General features: G+C 43.1%; 1 protein-coding gene across 3 annotated transcripts in view; it reads left to right on the top strand.

The window, feature by feature from the left end:
• Window positions 1-20,660, top strand: part of DIS3L2 (DIS3 like 3'-5' exoribonuclease 2) — a 386,862-nt gene that overhangs the window by 226,630 nt on the left and 139,572 nt on the right. For all 3 annotated transcript variants that reach the window (XM_064286551.1, XM_064286549.1, XM_064286550.1), the window contains exon 10: window positions 446-525. In XM_064286551.1, the coding sequence (XP_064142621.1) occupies window positions 446-525 (80 nt within the window). The remainder of the gene's footprint in view (window positions 1-445; window positions 526-20,660) is intronic.

Genomic DNA, 20,660 nt, shown 5'->3' with positions numbered 1-20,660 from the left:
CTCCAAGAACAGGTTCCCAGTAGCCACTGGGAAGGGAGAGGCAAGAATAAGAACTGACATTGGGGAGTCATTTTCCGAAGAGACTACCCCTTCTCAGACCCTCCTTCTGGGAGGCCTTCTGCGTGGAAACTCCTCACTCCCCAGCTCACGCCTCTTCATGTGCTGAGTCCAGGGAAAGTTGGTGCCAGTTCGCAGACAAGAGAAAGACCCTCCAAGCCAGTGGGGAGCCCTGTTGTCTTCACCCATGCTGTCTGTCCCCTGGCTCACATTTTACCAAAGGCCTCCTTCCCAGAGCGCGATTATAGAAATCACTCTTTGCCTTGCCCAACAGAGCACATTTGCAAAATTAAAAGTTCTTTAAAGCTTTTTTTTAAAGCTACACTACAATGGGGGCGAAGTTTCTAGAATTTATGGCATAGCTAATGATATCACCACTCTTTCCTAGGAAAGACTGTATCTTCACCATTGACCCATCCACTGCGCGAGACCTCGACGACGCCCTCTCTTGCAAGCCACTCGCAGACGGTAGGATGGAAATCTCTGTGCCATTCTGGGTAACAGGCAAGCTGTGGGTTGGCCTGGCTGCCCTGTGCTTCCTGGGCAGCGTAATATGTAAGGTTGGGCTCGCTTTGCTTCTGAACTTGCCAAAGGCCCCAGAGCCTACACGCATATTTGGCCTAAAGATTGTGTTTCCATGGTGACTTTGGTGAGGGCGAGAATAAGAAGTGGCCTCTCACCAGGACTCTTCCTGGGCCTCAGGAGAGGAAGCAGTGAGGGCAGGAGAACTAATCCCAGGCCAGACCCTCCAGGAGGTTCCAGTGTTGGCATAAGGTGTTATAGATAGCAAGTCCTTTCAGGCTTCCTGGAGGCATGGGCCTTTTACCTGACTCTGACAACAGATTGGGGTGATCGAAGGGGCACCCATGGTGGGCATGTTCAGCAGTGGGCTGAAGGAACACCTTCCCTGACAGCTGTACCCCAAGGCCTGAGCTGGAGAAGCCTGACATACTTCCAGCAGGTCTTCATCTGTCCAGCAGGGTGCAAAAGGGAGAGCATTAGGGGCTCTTTACATATTCTTGTAGGGTGGAGCTAGGCTGGAAAAAGTGGGACAGAGGCTTAGCTTGTCCAAGCTTTGAAAATTACAGTCTGCGGGGAGAAAGGAGCAGGCCCTATCCCCCTCCCCTCCCCTTCTGGTGCCTTCCAAATGTGCTGCTTGAATCTTTAGCTACTTCCTGCCTCTCGGGTGGTGTCTGGGTGACTGCTTTTGGCATAGGTCATTCTCAGAGATGACCTTGGCACTATGTGACCGCTTGCACATAGCGGGCCACTCGTGCAGCTTCAGGCGCGGCCAAGTGTCCATGGTCCGTCACAGAGGCTTCCCCTCTCCTACTGATGCGTAATTCTGCAGCTCAGCGTGCAGTCTCCTGTCTGTTGTCACGGAGGCGGGTTAGCAAATAGAAGGCTGAGAGACAGAAGACATCATGGCTGTTGGAAAGATGACTCAGTATTTCCAGCTAAAGGAAGTTGAAAAGAAGATAAAGCGTAGAAAAAAGTTCCTAGGGAGATTTCGTAGGAATTATGTCTTTCTGAAGTCCAAAGTTTGAGCAGCCTACTTAAAAAAGCAAAGACTGGGCCAGTTTCTTACATTCTGAGCCATCTCTAATGCTGGCATAGCTGTGGGCCAACCTGCTCCCTGGGTGGGCTCCACTTCCTTGAGCCACAGTCTGAAAAGTGCCCCCAGGAGAAATCCCCAGGGAACAGTGGGTCTCACCACCTGGATTCCTCTTTTCTCTGGGATCACAGCCCCGCTCTGTTTGTTGCCTAATGCTCGAAGACAGTGGCTTCCTTTATTTTGTCCAGTTTGATGGTTGTTAGTGGCCAAATGGGGAAATCGAATACCCATTACTCCATCTCAGCTGTCAGGGAGCGCTTCTCGTCTCAGGGACACCAGGGAGCGGGCACGTGTCCTGCCCACACACTCTGCATGCTGCAGCTTCATGTTGAGGGTTCAGATACACCGGCCGAGGCTCCGTGTGGGGGAATGGTGAAAGATATGACAGGAAAGCGGAATTGGGGACAACGCTTTCTGTTTGTCAGACAAGAGGAGGCCAGGTAGACGCTGTTCAGTAGGAGAGCAGTCAGCACGAAGAGGGGAATTTGGCAGTGAAAGCTGAAGGAAAGCGCGAGAAAGTGGAGGTGGGACAGGGCAGAGGCACAGCAGTGGTTTAGGGACAGAGGCGATAAGGAGCTGGACTAGAGATGGGGCATTGTCAGCGGGGCTGGGAAAGGGCTAGTGACAGAAGAATCCGTGAAAATGGAGGTTGGAGTTAAGGGAGAGGAGCCAAGGATGGTGCTGGGGTTGCACCCTGGCAGATGGAAGGTAAGAATCGGGAAGCCAGGGGGACACGCTGGCTTGTCGACATGGAGCTGTCTGTCTGGTAATATGTATTTCTATAAGCTCCTTCGAGTCCTTTTCAATATACGCAGCCCATATAACCATATACAAAGAAAGCCTGGAAGAAAAGTAGACGATACACTGAAATGCCCGGTGACTTTATTAGAATGGTGGGGTGATGCATGATTTTGCTCTTCTTTCTAGCTTCCGGATTTTTATAAGGCAGTAATAATAATTTTATAATGAAAACACTTTTTAAAGTAAAAAAAAAAAAAAGGAATTATGAGGTGCCAGAAATCCCAGGCTGCCCAGTAGCGCACTGCACCTGGTGACAGACACCTTCCATCTGCATGGCCACCCTTGCGTTCCGGAGGCGTAATTAACATCTGTTCATTTGGCAAAGGGGCAGAAAAATGACGTGGCAAAGGAGCCATGGAAGAGTGTGAAAAGATCGGAGTTGGTCAGTCAAGTGTTTTTCTGGTGGCACTTCTGCAGTTGGCCTCTGTGACAGACAGAAGGCCCTGCCAGGGCCATTTATCCAGGAAAATGAAAACGGAAAGTTGGTTCCAGTTTGGATCTTGGGGAGGCTAGCAGAGTTCAGGTTCTGTTAGTTACCAGTTAATGACAATTCTTGCTTAGAGGGAAAAAAAATGTTTAATATTTCAAAAGTAAAATAATGTTTTCCGGGCATGTTTACATCATCTATAACCATTTTTATTTAAAGAAAATATATTTAACTTTCCTTTAGTCCCATTAAAATCATCCTAATGACTGTTATGTGAAAACTCTATGTGAACAGGTGTAATTATGTAGTCCTTGGTCTCCATTTCTGTAGCATGTTGCAAAGATTTGTCACTTCACCGATGCCTTCTACCAGGCGCAAGACTTAGACATTACGGTCTACAGATAGGTTCTACCAAAAAAAAGTGACCACCTGTTCTCCAGCAGATCACCTTTGGAAGGCCAAGGGGACATGCTGCTTACCTTCCTGGAATCTCAGTTTTAGAAGGGAGTCTATCAGTCATCTAGCCCAATAATTCTCTGCCTTTTTTAGCCTTTAAACGTACCACAGCGGAACACTCCGTGAGCGTTCCCCAGCCCAGAACCTTAACTGTGCCCCTCTCACTTTTGCCGTAAGAGTGATTTTATCGTGATAACCCAGAGTTGACTCTAATTTATAAAGACAGTGAATCACACACTTCAGTGTTTTTTTTATTGTAACAGATCACTTGCAACACAACTCACAGTTGACCTCACCACTCAAGTGTGGGAATGCCACAGTTGTCAGATCAGCCTCTGGTTTTCAAATTACCTTTACAGTGTCCACTTATTGAATATCCAGATTGCTTTTGAACTCTCTACATTTAAAGGCAGCCCATTCTCCTTCAAGACTGCATGACTATTAGGAAACCCTTCCCTGTAACGATCTGAGATACCGTCTTCCTGTAATTTTCCACCCATTGGTCCCATTTATGTCCCTCGAGGCCCTACGGAATTAGTCTAACCTCTCGTGTAAAAACACTTCATATACTAGATAACAGCTATCTTGTATCTTCTGAGTCACAATCCTTCCATGTCCTGTAGTTTTATGGTGTCTGAGTCCATTTCCCAAGTCTTGGAATCATGTTTGCCTTTATGAAGTCTGAGGAACACAGCTGCTTGTGCCCAGACTTCTCCCTGGCTGGCACAACATGGGCCCATCTCCTAGCCACTTCTTTATTGATTGGAATTGAGCCCATGGGAATAGCTGCATATTCCGTTCAGTTAAACAAATATTTATTGCTTAGCTCTAGTCTCTGAGAGAGGAGATTGTCAACCAGACAAGTCAGGACCTTTAGCCAGTTCTTAGTTGATTCAGGATTACGGCAGATCCTACAGGAAATCGATGTCTCCAGCATCTTGTTCTCTAATGATGTCTGCTCTGTACCTTAAATGTGGCAGAAGTAACCCAGCCAGGGTTTAGAACATGAATGGATGGGGCTGGTGGAAGGAGGAGAACAGGAAGTGACTGCCGATGGGTACAAGGTTTCTTTTTGAGGCGATAAAACTGTTCTGGAATTAGATAGTGGTGATGGTTGCACAATTTTGTGAATGTAGTAAAAACCACTGGGGCGAAAATGAGTGCATAAATGGATGAATGAATGAGAATAAACAAGCAAACCCACTCAGCCTTGAGGCTTTCTGGAAATTGGAATCTGCACTTCAGCAACCATTTAGCAGAGGTCTTGGTGGATTGCCTAGGCCGGACACCCAGAGTCACATCCTCTTGTCTCTCTTACCTCCTAGTCGCTCTCACTCTGAGCTGTACAATCCCAGCCCCACGTGCACACTCCCTCCTCATCCTCCTGCCCGTTTCCCAATTCCCAGAGTACAGCCTTCAGCTCAAAGAAAGGTCTATGCTACTGTCCACGGGTAAGAAAGTACCCTGGCAAATGGGTACCATCCAGCCTGAGGGTCCTCCTGCCCAGTTTGCCTCTGTTGCCTTCCTGGCTGCATGGCTTTCCCTTTCCCGAGGCACCTGGACGAAGGAGCTCTGTCCCGGGGAGCCCGTATTAGTAAGGGAATTAGGAACTAGACCCTAGGAGCAACGCCTGTAAGAACTCCTTAGGATTCCTAAACTCTGTGACTTCCTGTGTGGTTGTACTTGTTGCCTGCTGAGAGTTTCTGTCATGACTGCTCACCTCAGGAAGCGGTGAGAAAGTAGGAGCTGGAGAGACCATGTCCCCTGTGTGCCAGGCTTGGGCTGGAGAACCTGAGGGCTAGAAGGGGACGGAGCAGGGGAGCCGTTTTAAAGAGCAAAGGGCTGAGATAAGTCTCTGGACCTGCTCCTGGGAAGGAAAGGCAAACGTGGATGTCCTGGAGCTTATTGGTGAAAAGGTTCGTGTGTATCCGCAGTAAGCAGGCCAGACCCTCCTCCTGGGCTTCGTTCTCACCTCTGAGAAGACCAGACCCCAGCAATCATTCCCACCACCACCTCTTTATCTTTCCCTTTGCTCTAGCTCCCTCCTCTCACTGTATGAACTTAACTTTCCTTCATCCTCCTGATCCTTTCCTAGACCCTGCCACAGCCTCAGGAAGGTTCACTTTCCCTAACCCATCAAGACACCATGAAAGAATGGCCTTTGCTTGCCCTTTCTGCTCTCTCCCTTCCCACTTACTCCTTAATTGCAACATGGCTTCAGAAAGCTCAGTGAAGCAGGTTGCCCTGATTCAGTCTACCAGACATCTGTGTGGCGTTTGGTCTTTTGCCCACTCCTCCTTGAAATCTTCTCTTCTTGGACTTAGAGGGCCCTATTTCTTCGTTCTGATTTTTGCACTGCTTTTCTCCAGTTGCCTTCTTTAACTCTTACCTCCTGCCCACCCCAGCTTGGGACTCTGCAGAGCTTCAGATTGTCCCCTTCGTGTCACGCTCTGAATCCTTGTTACTTGCTATTCTCTTTGCGTGGAGGGTCTTTCCCTGGAGACTTTGTGGTGAATTCCCTCACCCCCTTCAAGATTTTACCAAAGTATCACGTTCTCAGTAAGGCCTGCCCAGCCTCTCTACCTCTAAATTCATCCCCTTCCATCTCCTGCCCTACCCACTTGACTTTTGTTCTCAGCACTAGTGCCGTGCTAACCTATGATCTACTTGACACACTAATTTTGTATCTTATCTGTCTTCCCACTCAGAATGGATTACCCAGTAAGCAAGGTACGCACGTGCTTACTTATGCTTGCTTACTGATCCATAGTACACAGCTTCACCTGTCTCGCTGCAGATTAGTAAGTAAGCACAAGGAAGCCTGTGCATACCTTGCCTACTGGTTAATCCACCCCTGTTCCACAGTTGACTCTGGGTGCCATCATGAGTGTAGGACATGGCTAAGGGTAGGTGCTCAGCAAATCTTTGCTGAATGAATAATGAGTCAGTGTTTGCAGGCACTCAGGAGGGGGAGGTTTCCCAGGTGGAGGGATGCATGTGTGCCAAGTCCCCAGATGACAGAAGGCATGGTATTTTGGAGGGAACCGTATACAGCTTGTAATGTCTGGAACATGAGGTTTGAGTGGGATATTAGTAGTAGATAAAGCAGTGGGGAGTTCATGACTGGCTTTGTAGGCCAGCTAGAACGCCTAGATTTTATGGAGAAGGCAGCATTCTGAGTTGGAAAGCAATATCCACCATTCACTCAAGAAATATGTTTTGAGGGCCTCCTCTTGCCAAGCATTGTGCTTTGTGCTGGCTAAACTGGGTGAAATGTTAGACAAGATTCCTGCCCTATCCCCTTCCCTCCACTCCCCCCCGCCCATGTTTAATACCAATTTAACATTAAGTAATGTGAGAATGACCCATAATTTAGATGTGAGAGTGAAAGGGGTAGGGGTAGACAGTAACGTTTAAACCTATACTTGAAGACTGAATGGGGGTGAGCTAGACAAAGAGTGGGGAGAAAGAACATTCCAGGCTAACGGAATGGAGCGTTTGAAGGCTGTGAGGTACAAAAGACCTTGGCACTTGGCATGGATTGAATTGTGTCCCCCCAAAATATGTGTATCAATCTGGCTATGCCATGATTCCCAGTGTTGTATAATTGTCCACCGTTTTGTCATCTGTTGTGATTTTCCTATGTGTTATAAATCCTATCACTATGATGTTAATGAGATGGATTAGCAGCAGTTATGTTAACGAGGCTAGGCTCAATCTACAAGTTTGGATTGCATCTTGAACCAATCTCTTTTGAGATGAGAGAGAAGCGAGTAGAGAGACGGGGACTTCTTAACCACCAAGAAAGCAGCACCAGGGGCAGAGTGCGCCCTTTGGACCCAGGGTTCCTGCATGGAGAAGCTCCTAGCCCAGGGGAAGATTGATGAGAAGGACCCTCCTCCAGAGCCCACAGAGAGAGAAAGGCTTCCCCTGGAACTGATGCCCTGAATTTGGACTTCTAGCCTACTAGACTGTGAGAAAGTTAATTTCTCTTTGTAAAAGCCATCCACTTGTGGTATTTCTGTTATACCAGCACTAGATAACTAAGACAGCACCTAAAGGAGCCAAAAAGTCAGTGTGGTTGAACATGGTAGGTGAGGGCAGCTGTGAGGTGAGTCAGAAGAGGGCCCTGCAGGCCCTGTCAAGGGGTTGGAGTTGTATCCTGAACATAGTGGTAAGCAAAGCATTTCAAGCAAGAGAGAGTCAGGCCCCAGTTTGGAGGCTGGGGAGATCACTCTGGCAGCAGTGAGGAGGCTAGATTAGAGCTGAGGTGGCCAGTGCCCTAACTGAGGCAGAGGCAATTGAGCCAGATGGGAGGAAAGTAATACCCAGCGAAGGAAATGAGGGAGAGAACTGATAGGACTTGTGTCTCGGCAGCTGCAGGAGCCTCTAAACTAGTCCCCTGGGTCTGTTTTCCCCATACCCCTCCCCGCCCATACACACATATACATGTACTGCAGTCAGAGTAGCCCTTATATAAATCTCATCAGGCCTTGTTTAACGCCTTCCAAATTTTCCTGCTCAGCTGAAAGTAAAAATTCAAGGTCCTTACTGTGACCTACTGCTATCTCTACCTAATGGTTCATCCTTGTTCCCCATCATCTCTCCTGTGGCCCACCCTCCTCCAACCATGTGGCCCTCTTGTTCTTCAGACATGCTGCCTCGGAGCTTTGCACCTTCTGTTCCCTCAGTCCAGACCTGCTTTCCCCCAGATCTTGATATTCTGAGCTCTGTGTTCACATGCCATCTCAAGGAGACCCTTCCTGACCATCCTATCACCACAGTCTAGTCTACGCCTCCCTCCTCTTGATTTTCTTTAAGGTGCTTGTTGTGGGTCTGCCCTACCACATGGTAAGCTTTATGAGGGCAGGGACATCGTTTTGTTCACCGTTGAACCCTCGGTACCTAGAACACTGTGTGTTACGTAGTTGGCACATATGAAGTGTTGAATGAATGAATGAGTGAGTGAATTTATAAGCTTTGGAATTTTGGAAGTAAAGGAAGAATCTAAAATGACATGCAGGTTTCTGGCTTGGGCACTGGGTGAAGGGTAATACCATCCAATAGGAAATGTTGAGGGGAGCTGGCTTTGTGGGGGAAGATGGTGAGTTCGGATAAAGACATGTTGAGTTTGCAATCCCTGAGAGACATCCAGGTAGAAATCACAAGGCGACAGATTGAAAAAGGAGCCAGGGCTGCAGATGGCTATGTGGATGTCATCAGTGCAGGGGCCTGGCAAAAGTCACCGGCTGAGAGGAACACCCAGGCCAAAATTCTGGGAGAGATCCGCCACGTCACAGACACATCACTCCGCAAAACAGCCGAGAGGGTGAGGCCAGGGAGGCTGGAGGAAAAGCAGAGGAGAGAAGGAGGGAGGCAGGCTAAAAGCCAGGCTAAAGCCAGGCTAAAAGAATGAACTCACAGTTGCTTCAGGGGAGGTCAAGTAAAAGAAAACTGTATAAGAGTCCTTTGGGTTTGGCACCTGGGATATCACAATGGATGACCTTGATGAAATTCATGTCAATGGCTTAGAGGAGGGGATTCCAAATTGTAGTTAGTTGGTGGAGGAGTGAGCGGAAAGTAAGGAAATGGAAAACAGAAGTGAGGATTACAGTTTCTAAGAAGCTTGGCAGTGAAGATAGGAGAAGCAAGGAGGGCAGGAGGGGCAAGGGAGGCTTGTTTCATTGTTTGTTTTTAAGACGGAAGGAATTTGAGCATGTTTCTATACTGAGAAGACAGAGGAGAAGAAGTTGAATATATAGGAATGAGAGAAGGAAGTTGGTAGAGTTTACTAGGTCTGGAGGAAGACGGGGTGGGGGTGAATTCAGAGTATTAAGTGGAAAGTGAGGCCAAGGCAAGGAGGAGAAGCACCCTCTCCTTGAGATGGAAAGGAAGGAGGGAAGGAAGGAATGGGGCAGCTGCCGATGAATGTTCACACCTGATGATACCCACACCACCTGCGAAACTGGAAGTAGAGCTGCTGCTGAGGGCAGAAGGCGTAGGGAGTGGGGGATAAGGCATCGGATAGAGAGCTGACCAGAATTGGTCATGCAAAGCCTTACCAAGCACGCTTCAGGGTATCCCTGGGTTTGAGTAATATGAAGTCGGCCTACTTCTCTGTCGGATGAAATCCCTTTCAAGAGCAAAATAAAACCTTTGTGGGCTTTCCCAAGCCTTCCCAAACCTCCCAGCCCTTTCTTCCTGACAGAATGAGTTGTTCCTACTGTATCCTATTAGCAAGTTTTCTTCATGCCTCGAATACAGCAATAAACATCATTGCTTCTGAATTTAATTCCCCTTTTTGCTTATTTCCTAAGGGACATTTCCTTGGACATCTCTATATCCCAAGTATCATGCATGGTGGTGTTGTTGTTGTTAGGTGCCATCGAATTGGTTCCAACTCATAGCAACCGTACACACAAAAGAATGAAACACTACCCGGTCCTGGGCCACCCCCACAACTGTTGCCAGACTTGAGTCCATTGTTGCAGTCACTGTGTCAGTCTATCTCATTGAGGGTCTTCCTCTTTTCCACTGACTCTACTTTACCACGCATGATGTCCTTTTCCAGGGACTGATCTCTCCTGACAGTATGTCCAAAGTATGTGGGACGTAGTCCTGCCATTCTTGCTCCCAAAGAGCATTCTGGTTGTATTTCTTCCAAGACAGATTTGTTCGTTCTTTTGGCAGTCCATGGTGTATTCAGTATTCTTCACCAACACACAATTCAAAGGCATGCATTCTTCTGTCTTCCTTATTCATTGTCCAGCTTTCGCACGCATATAAGGCGATTGAAAACACTGTGGCTTGGGTCAGGCACACCTTAGTCCTCAAGGTGACATTTTTGCGTTTTAACGCTTTAAAGAGACCTCTTGCAGCCAATTTGCCCAATGCAATGCATCTTTTGATTTCTCCACTGTTGCTTCTGTGGCTGCTGATTGTGGATCCAAGTAAAATGAAATCCTTGACAACCTCAGTCATCTTTGCATTTATCATGATGTAGCTCACTGGTCCAGTTGTGAGGATTTTTGTTTTCTTTATGTTGAGGTGTAATCCATACTGAAAGCTGTGGTCTTTGATCTTCATCACTAAGTGCTTCAAGTCTTCTTCACTTTCAGCAAGCAAGGTTGTGTCATCTGCAAAACGCTGGTTGTTAATGAGTCTTCCTCCCATCCTGATGCCCTGTTCTTCTTCGAAGAACATGCTGAGCGTTTCTCAAGCCGAAAGAACTGAAGAAAAAAATTCAGGCCTCTAGTTGCAATACTGAAGGATTCTACGGGGAAAATATTAAACAACACAAGAAGCATTGAAAGAAGATGGAAGGAATACACAGGGTCACTATACCAAAAAGAGTTGGTCAGTGTTCAGCCACCTCAGGAGGTAAAGTATGATCAGGAACCCAATGGTACTGAAGGAAGAAGTCCAAGCAGCACTGAAGGCATTGGCGAAAAGCAAGGCTGCAGAAATTGACAGAATACCAATTGAGATATTTCAACAAATGGATGCAGAGCTGGAAGTGCTCACTTGTCTTTGCCATGAAATTTGGAAGACAGCTGGAAGAGATCTGCAATATCATAGAATGGATATCCTGAAAACTCCTTCTTCAGTAAAACTCTTTGAAATGCTACACCTTTTAAAATGTGTGGTTGCGCTAGCAAGAAAGCATAGGAGGTCCTTAGAAGCCACAAGTGAAACAAGAACAGATAACCAAAGAAGTATCAGTGTGCTAAAGCAAGCAACTAACTTAATGGTATCTTCTGATTCCTAGTGACCCAAAGATTTCGTTCAGGACCCAAAGATTTCGTTCAGAATTTAACACTACCTGCATGATCCATAAAATTTAAAGACAAATATTTATTTTAAAGTAACACCAGGTGGGTAATGCTTCCAGAGGCCTGGTAGAATCAGAACATACCGTTTCTGGAACAATTAACCCTCAATCAAAGCCTTAAAGATTTACCATAGGCAAAGCTAGCTCCAGTAGACATAAGCTCATGTAAAAGTTGTTATTGTTAATGTCGTTGAGTCAGTTCTGACTCATAGCGACCTTATGGACAATAGAAGGAAATACTGCCCAGTCCTGTGCTATCCTTACAACTGTTGCTATGTTTGAGCCCATTGTTGCAGCCACTGTTTCAATCGGTCCATTTCATTCAGGGTCTTCCTCTTTTTCCCTAACTCCCCACCTTACCAAGTATTATGTCCTTCCTCAGGAACTGGTCTCTCCTGATAACACGTCCAAAGTACGTAAAATGAAGTCTCGCCATTCTCGTTTCTGAGGAGCACTCTGGCTGTATTTCTTCTAAGACAGACTTGTTCGTTCTTCTGGCGGTCCATGGTATATTCAGTATTCTTCGCCAGCACCGTAATTCAACAGCATCAGTTCTTCTTTGGTCTACCTTATTCATTGTCCAGCTTTCACAGGCACATGAGGCAATTGAAAATATCGTGGCTTGGATCAGGCACACCTTAGTTCTCAAAGTGATGTCTTTGCTTTTCAACACTTTACAGAGGTCTTTTGCAGCAGTGTTGTCCAGCACAATATGTTGTTTGATTTCTTGACCTCTGCTTCCATTGGCGTTGATCGTGGATCCAAGTAAAATGAAACCCTTAACAACTTTCGTATTTTTTCTGTTTATCATGGTGTTGCTTATTGGTCCAGGTGTGAGGATTTTTGTTTTCTTTATATTGAGGTGTAATCCACACTGAAAGCTGTAGTCTTTGATCTTTATCAGTAAGTGCTTTAAGTCCTGTATGCTTTCAACAAGCAAGGTTGTGCCATCTGCACATCACTGGTTGTTAATTAGTGTTCCACCAATCCTGATGCCACATTCTTCTTCATTTAGTTCAGCTTCTCGTATTATTTGCTGAGCACACAAATTGAGTAAGTATGGTGAAAGGATGCAACCCTGACACACACCTTTCCTGTCTTTAAACCATGCAGTATCCCCTTGTTCTGTTCAAACGACTGCCCCTTGGTCTGTGTATAGGTTCCGCATGAGTACAATTAAGTGTTTTGGAATTCCCGTTCTTTGCAGTGTTACCCATAATTTGTTATGATCCACACAGTTGCATATCTTTGCACAGTCAAAACACAGGTAAACATCTTTTTGGTATTCTCTGCTTTCAGCCAAGATCCATCTGACATCAGCAGTGATATCCCTTGTTCCACGTCCTCTTCTGAATCCAGCTTGAATTTCTGGCTGTTCCCTGTCCATGTTCTGCTGCAACTGTTTTGAATTATCTTCAGCAAAATTTTACTTGTGTGTAATATTAATGATATTGTTCAATAATTTCCATATTCTGTTGGATCACCTTTCTTTGGAATGGGCACAAGTATGAATCTCTCCAATTGGTTGGCGAAGTAGCTGTCTTCCAAATTTCTTGGCATAGATGAGTGAGCACCTCCAGTGCCACATCTGTTTGTTGAAACATCTCAATTGGTATTCCATCAATTCCTGGAGCCTTGTTTTTCACCAATGCCTTCAGTGCAGCTTGAACTTCTTCGTTCAGTGCCATTGTTTCTTGATCATGTACTGCCTTCTGAAGTGATTGAACGTTGACACATTCTTTTGGGTACAGTGACTCTGTGTATTCCTCCCATGTTCTTTCAATGCTTCCTGCATTGTTCAAATTATGAAACAGGAAATAAGGCACCATGAGTGAGAGTCAGCAGGAAAAGCAAATGTTAGAATCATCCACAAAAAACTTTGGATATTGGAATTATTGAATATAGGATATAAAATAAGTATTTTTTTAATATGTTAAAGTAATTAAAGGTGTGAATAAGGAATAAGAGACTATCAAATGACCAAGAGATTTATACAAGAACTAGATAGAGCTTCTAGAAATGAAAAGCTATAATAAGTAAAATTAAAACCTCAAAAAATTGGCTAAGTAACCGATTAGACTCATCAAGACAGAATTAGAGAACTGGAAAAAGATCCAAAAGTATATCACAAAGAGACAAAGAGGAATTGTGAAAGAGGAGCTCGGAAACATGGAGTATGGAGTGAGAAGGTCTCATTTTAAGAGTTCCAGGAGGAAATAAGAGGAGGAGAGAAAATAATGACTGAAAAATTTTGAGAATCAGTGAAAGATGTGAGTCTTCACATTCTGGAAGCACAGTGGAGCTTCAGCAGGATACATAAATCCACACCTAGATACATTATATTTGGAGAAGATCTTAAAATCAACCAGAAACAAAAGACAGACCGAGGTAGGAGAGAGCAGACTTCTCAACACTATCAGTGGGATACAGAAGGCAATGATAAAATACCCTGAAAATGCTGAGTGAGAAAAAAAATCTTTCAAATTATAAATTATTTGCTCAACAAAATGGCCTTTGAAGAATAAAGGCTGAATGAAGACATTTTTAGGCAAACACACTGATAATTTACCACCAACAGACCCTCACCAGAGGATGGCCTTAGGAGAAGAATGAAAATGATCCAAGCAGGAAGGTCTGAGATACAGGAATGAATAGTGGTAAACATGGATAAATTTAAACAGATTGATTAGACAAAACAACAACAATAATATCTAATTTGTGGGTTAAAAAAAATGCAAGGTAGAACTAAAATACCTGACAGTAGGATGTGAGGTGGGAGCAAATGATAAGCGTTAAAGCGTTTTTTTTTTTTCTTCTTCTTACTGTTTGGGAGGGATGTAAATTTATTGATAAATTTTAGAACTTATTAAGTACAAATACTAAAATTTCTAGAGAACCATTAAAATAAGAGATGTCTAAGGTGTTTCCGTATAGTCAGAAAACGTATGATTTCACACCTTTTAAATGTTTTGAAGCTTGTTTTATGGCTCAGCATATGGCTTTTCCTGGTGAATATTACATGTGCACTTGAAAAGAAAGTGTACTCTTTCTTAGCAGGCATAGTGTTTTGCAAATGTCAGTTAGGACAGATAGATTGTGTTGCTCAATTCTTCTCTAGCTTCACTGAAATTTTCTGTCTACATGTTCTTTTAATTACTGAGAGAATTGAGATTTCCAACTATATCATGGATTTTATCTACTTCTTTTAGTTCTGTCAATTTTTACTGTATTTACTTTGAAGCTGTGTTATTAACTGCATAAACATTTAGGGTCTTTATGTCTTCTTGATGAATTTTACTTTTTTATCATTATGAAGTATTTCTCTGTATCTCTGGCATCTACTTTGTTATTAATATATCTACCAACTTTCTTATGAGTAGTGTGTGCATTGTTGTCTTTATCCATCCTTTCTCTTTTAACCAGTTACTTTATATTTGAAGTGTGTTTCTTGTGGGTATCTGTTTTATCTTGACTATATCTACCTTTTAATTACAATTTTTAAACAATTTACATGTAATTTTAGGTATGGTTGGGTTTGTCTGTTATCTTGCTGTTTTCCTGTTTCTTCCATCTGTTCTTTCTTCTTTTTTTTCTTTCTTGCCTTCTTTTGAATTGAGTATTTTTTTAGTATTCCATTTTATCTCCTCTATTTTCTTGGTAGCTATACCTCTTTGTTTTATTTCTTTAGTATTTGTTATAGACTAGAGTTTCTCAACGTCAGCACTATTGACATTTTGGGCCTGATAATTCTCTGTTGTGGGGGACTGTCCTGTGGATTATAGGATATTTAGCAGCATCCTAGCCTCTGTCCACTAAATGCCAGTAACCCTATCCCCCTCCCCACTGTTGCAACAACCAAAAATGCCCCCAGAAGCTGTGAAATGTTCCCTGGAGAACAAAACCACCCCCAGTTGAATAGCACTGCTCTCGACTCTAGACTTTACAATATGCATATTTAACTTATCACAGCCTGTCTTCAAATAATATCATACCATATCATGTATAATAGAAGAACCTTACAACAGTATGCTTCTATTTCCCCCTCCCATTTTGGTGCCATTGTTATCAAAAATTTACTTCTACACAAGCTAAAAATCCTACAATGTATTTTTGTTATTAAGCTATTTGGGAAATCCTCATATATTTGGAAATTTATCCATATACTTTTGAATAACCCATGGGTCAAAGAAGAAACCACAAGTGATATTAGAAAATAGTTTCAACTGAATGATAATGAAAATATACTAAAATTTGTGAGATGTAGCTAAAAGAATACTTGGAGCAAAAATTATAGCTTTAAATGCTTACATTAGAAAAAGGTTTAAAAATTGAACCTATAAATTAGCTTCACAAATGTTTAGAGGCAAGGGAAAGGTATGAGGTCACTTACTATGAACATGTGCTGTGTGTACAACAAGCACTGAACTAAAAAATGGGAAAATACCTATTACAGCTATAGCAGTAGATGCCCCTTTTACTCCCCCAAAGAAACACCAGACTCTATTATTGCCTTTCATACATGTCATAGTAAAAAACATAATTTATCAACCCAAATAAAAAAAATTCCTGCCAAAATGAAAATCTTAAAACGTACACAGAAAGTATCAGATATAGCTATTAGATCTCTTTTTCATTTTTCTAGCATTAGAGTACTACTAGTTGGCAAACAAAGTGTCTTTTTTATACACCATTAATGTTTGTAAAAAAATCGACATATTGGGATTTAACTTTGGAACAAAATTTGAAATATATAAACATGTACATGTGTTTCTTAATGTCCAATTTTGGCATTATTTTTATATTGTATGTCATACATATTTATACTGTTTATATTCCATAAACATTTCATGTATATTTTTAAAAATGATAATAGAAATAGAGTACATAGAGGGGTAAATGCAATGAGAAAAAAGCAACCTCTATCTAAAAAAAGGCATGACAATAGAAAAAATATATAGAAAGCAAGACAAATAAAAAAGCATATATTATGGTGCCAAAAAAATTTGTAATCACAATAAATATAACTCTACAGTGAAAAAGCAAAGACTGTCAAACTGGATTAAAAAAAAAATCTAGCCATACATGCTATTTATAACAAGCATTCTTAAAACATAAAGACACAAAAATGAAATGGAAAAAAATGATACACCTGGAATGTACTAAGCAAAAGAAAGCTAGTATATTTTTATTAATGCTTGTCAAATGGATTTTAAGGTAGAAGAGATTACTAAATGAAAAGAGAATCATTAAATGATGACTAGAAGGATCAGCTCATCAGGAAAATATAATAATTCTAAACTTATATTACCAAATAATATAGCTTCAAAACAAGGAGAAATTGAGAAATTCACCACTATAGTGGGTTGATTTAATATACCAAGTGATAGTTCAAGCAGACCAAAAATTCAGTAAAACTGTAGAAATTTGAACAGCAGTCAACAAGTTTGATCTAATAACCGTACCTAGAATGTGAGGCCTGCAATTTGAGATTACACCTTGTTCTCAAGCACACAGAAAACATTTATAAAAACTGACTTTGTGTTAAGCCATTAAGCATATTTCAAAAAGTTGTTGGTATCATATATATGTTCTTGAACCACAACGCAATTAAATTAGAAATAAATTCAAAAAAAATTTAAGAAAAGCACGACATGATTGGGAATTTAAAATAAACACCTCCCATCATAAATCTGTCAGATTAACAAAAGTTAAAGTTTGACAATGTAATGGCAAGGAAATGGAGAGAGCAATGGGCACTCCTATCTACTACCAGTGGAATTGGTACATTGCTTTTGGATTGCATGTCATCTAGTAAAGTTGATGACATGCACGTCATCTAGCCCAGCAGTTCTACTCCTTGGTTTATGCTCTAGAGAAGCTCTTGCACATGTGCACGAAGATGTATATAATGGCATTCAAAATAGAATTGTCCATAATGGCCCCAAACTGGAAATTTCACCCAAATAGCCATCAACGGTAGATTAAATTATGGTGTATTCAAGCAATAGCAATAGGATACATGAATCTTGTAAGCATAATATCGAGCTAAAAAAAGCAAGGACTGAAAAATGTGTATAGCATGAATCTGTATAAAGTTCAGAACTGGATAAAATTAAACAACATATTAGGGATATACAAATGTGATGCTACTCTAAAGAAAAGCATATAAGTTAGGGTAATAATCATATAAGTTAGGGTAATAATCACGTGTAGGGGGTTGGGGGGAAGTAAGGATACGATTAGAATCCGGGGCACACAGGCATGTGAGTTTTATGAATGACTTTATACCAATAAACATAAATAAATCAAAGATGAAATGGGTGAATTCCTAAGAATGACTAAATGAGGCATCCGAAATACAATCCCACCTTCTGCTACCCTTGTCTCCCAGTTCAGTGGCCAGATGGATGGCGTAAATCAGAGTATACTTGACGTTACGCCTCCTAGTAATGCTTCGATGGCTGAGTAACTTACCTCCGTCTTCAGGACTGAAGGACTGTCCTTGCCTTCTATACACAGACACAACATAGAACTTAAGCTTTCTACCCCCACAGCTTTCCTCAGACCATTCACGAGTTACTTAACCCTTGGAAAAGTGCCGCATGCTGACCTTCAGGTTATCTACCAGTGAGCCAAGAATCACTCAAAGCCTTTACTACCAAGGGACTGTCAAAAAAGAAACTGTCTTCTCGAAAAAAAAATAAACCTAGATTCTCAAAAGTTAACAGTAGAGGCAGAATTCCCAGATGGGGAGGACAGTTGAACCACATGAACCACTTGTCCTCTTGAACAGCTACCCCTCGCTTGCTAATCACTACTCCCTCCTGCTCACTTACTTTAGGTGCTGGCAGGACTTGTTACCACTCTGGTCCTAAACATAGAGGAAGGTTAGCATAGAGTAACATAAAACATCCAGAAGTGGCTGCTTCCCATGGCTCCCACACAGTGACCTGCCCCTACACAGTGAGCATCATCCAGGCACCCAGGCCTCCACATCTGCCCTCCAAAAGTCTAGACCTAAGAGGTTCTAGACAGAGGTCTTGGGCCTACTTCCTGCATTTGTATTTCCTCTCTAAGGACTTACCCCATTTTAAGAAGAGTAACTTTAGGGAGGCCTATTTCCCTTTGTTGCTGTTAGGTGCCTTCGAGTTGTTTCCAACTCATAGCAACCCTGTGTACAACAGAAGGGAACACTGCCCGATCCTGCACCATCTTCGCAATTGTTGCTATGTTTGAGTCCATTGTTGCAGCCACTGTGTCAGTCTCTCTCACTGAGGGTCTTCCTCTTTTTCGCTGACCCTCTATCAAGAATGATGTCCTTTTCCAAGGACTGGTCCCTCCTGATAATATGTCCAAAGTGTGTGAGACAAAGTCTCTCCATCCTTGCTTCTAAGAAACATTCTGTCTATACTTCTTCCAAGACAGATTTGTTCATTCTCTTGGCAGTCCATGGTGTATTCAGTGTTCTCCATCTGTACCTTGCTCTGCAAGCCGCAACAGGAGAATTGTCTTGACATCGTAACCACAGTGCGGTAAAAGAGCTGCATGCTTACAGAAACAGAGGTCATTTTGTTATATCCCTAGTAGGAGGCTGGTCTCCTGCTTCTGCTGCTACATGTGCAGCACCCAACCATGACTTAAAAACATCACGACATTACCACATGCTCTGCCGCACTCCCCTCGACCAGTCACAGTGTACTTCACCACACCTTGCAGTCCTCAGCTCGGACTGTACCCCACCGTACACACCATGCCCTCATAAACCACCTGTTGACAAGGCATAGAAAGTTGGAATCCTAGGGTCTGTCGCTTAGGTCATTGGGTGGGGAAATAGGCTTTGCAATCAGAGTCCTGAAGCACAACCAAAAGTGCACCATAGCCATCCACCGTGTAAACCTGCTGAAACTCCCTCCCGTCAGGATGACCTGAGGGGCCAGACGGTGGTGTCTGGTATATTCTCAGGCCCTCACAGAGTGGCATGGGCATCATATAGGAGGGGCACTTGGCATGTCCTCACTGTCTTGTTTCTGGACCACTTCTTTCAAAAGTTCACACCTTCCTTTGTCCTGTTCTCAGCTTCCTGGCTACTGGCCTTGCAGTTGTCCTCTGCTTTCAGGCCTTTCCTAATGTTTTGGAATTTGACTTCATCTCAGATAGAATACCTTACTCTGAACCCCTGGATTCAGCCCCCATATTCTCAGCCCGTGAGTTTCTCTGTGGTTCATCCCGCTTCAACAAGAAGGACCCCGAACTGCTGTGTTTCACAGGAACACCCTTCCTAAAAATTCAGCACTGTACTCTAAGAAGCAACTCATATTTAATTGGGAAAGTCTAATCTATTAGCTGCTGGAAACATATACCATACGTAGCTTAAAAATAAAATCTACGTGCAACATTTAATTTAACAATAAATTCTGCTTACAATCTGTTCTTTGTGTTCTAGAGGTGAACCCCTTTAGTAATGGGTAACTCTTTAGTAACTTTTGGAAAAGAAAAATTCCACTTCAGGGCAGTTTTCTGTTTGGATCCATTTCTAGGTTTTGTCTTTGACATCTTCATCGTGCCCAGTACTTTGAGTGCTATTCCTCCCATGCTCCTTTTCTATGTGCAGTCTTTTCTAATCCCAATTTTGAAGGACTGATTTTTCTTCTTGCGGTCTGTGTATGTCAGAGGGCATTCTGACCTCAGGCAAATCCTAGGCAACTCAAGCACTTGATCTCAGACAAACCTTGTTTTCATAGTATGGTCCTTGATAATGAACCCGGGAAGAGAAACAAAAAATTCTGTAGAGCTGTCAGCTCATAGGGAAGTGCATGTCTTCTCCATTCATGGGGCATTGAGGAGTGAACAGTTTTAACTGTCCATGTTGTATGATCGCTTCTTACTGAATTATACCTTGACTCAAAAAATCCAAATAACTGAATAGTCATGCAAGGCCTCTGGCATGGAAATGGGCTTCTGGATTGCTTGCCAATGAGTTCCTGTTTTGAAGACACAGGATCTAAGTGGAAAGATTAAGTGGAGAGACAGCTCAGCTCCACCCCTCTAAGTCTTATTCCTATGTTCCATTCAAATCTTGCTAGCTTGATTCCTGTGGGGTCTGGGCGTTGGAAATTCTCTTTTTTCATGGATGTCTCAGTGCACCTTGTTAAACCAAATTTGGACTGTGCCCCGTTCCTCTGTTTCCAGCTCTGCTGCTTGGTTCGAGCTTCCTTGCTTATTAAAGCCAGGCTAATCTGGCACCCACCAGTCAAGCATCCTCAAGTATCTGGCCCCAAGATAAACATGGAAGCCAGTTAGGAAGTCTCAGTGATCCAGCACATTCATTGCACGTGGAGAGGCAGTTGTAGGTTAGCAGAAGGAGCACTGGAATAGGAGCAGGAGAAGTGTATTCTTATCTCTTCTTTGCCTCTTCCTCATCACATAAATTTGGGCATACCTGACGTCTCTGAACTTCTTTTTCCTTAGCTATT

The sequence above is a fragment of the Loxodonta africana genome, chromosome 6 (assembly GCF_030014295.1).
Source record: "Loxodonta africana isolate mLoxAfr1 chromosome 6, mLoxAfr1.hap2, whole genome shotgun sequence".
NCBI classification, from domain to species: domain Eukaryota; kingdom Metazoa; phylum Chordata; class Mammalia; order Proboscidea; family Elephantidae; genus Loxodonta; species Loxodonta africana.
This window is presented reverse-complemented; position numbering and strand designations above follow the sequence as displayed.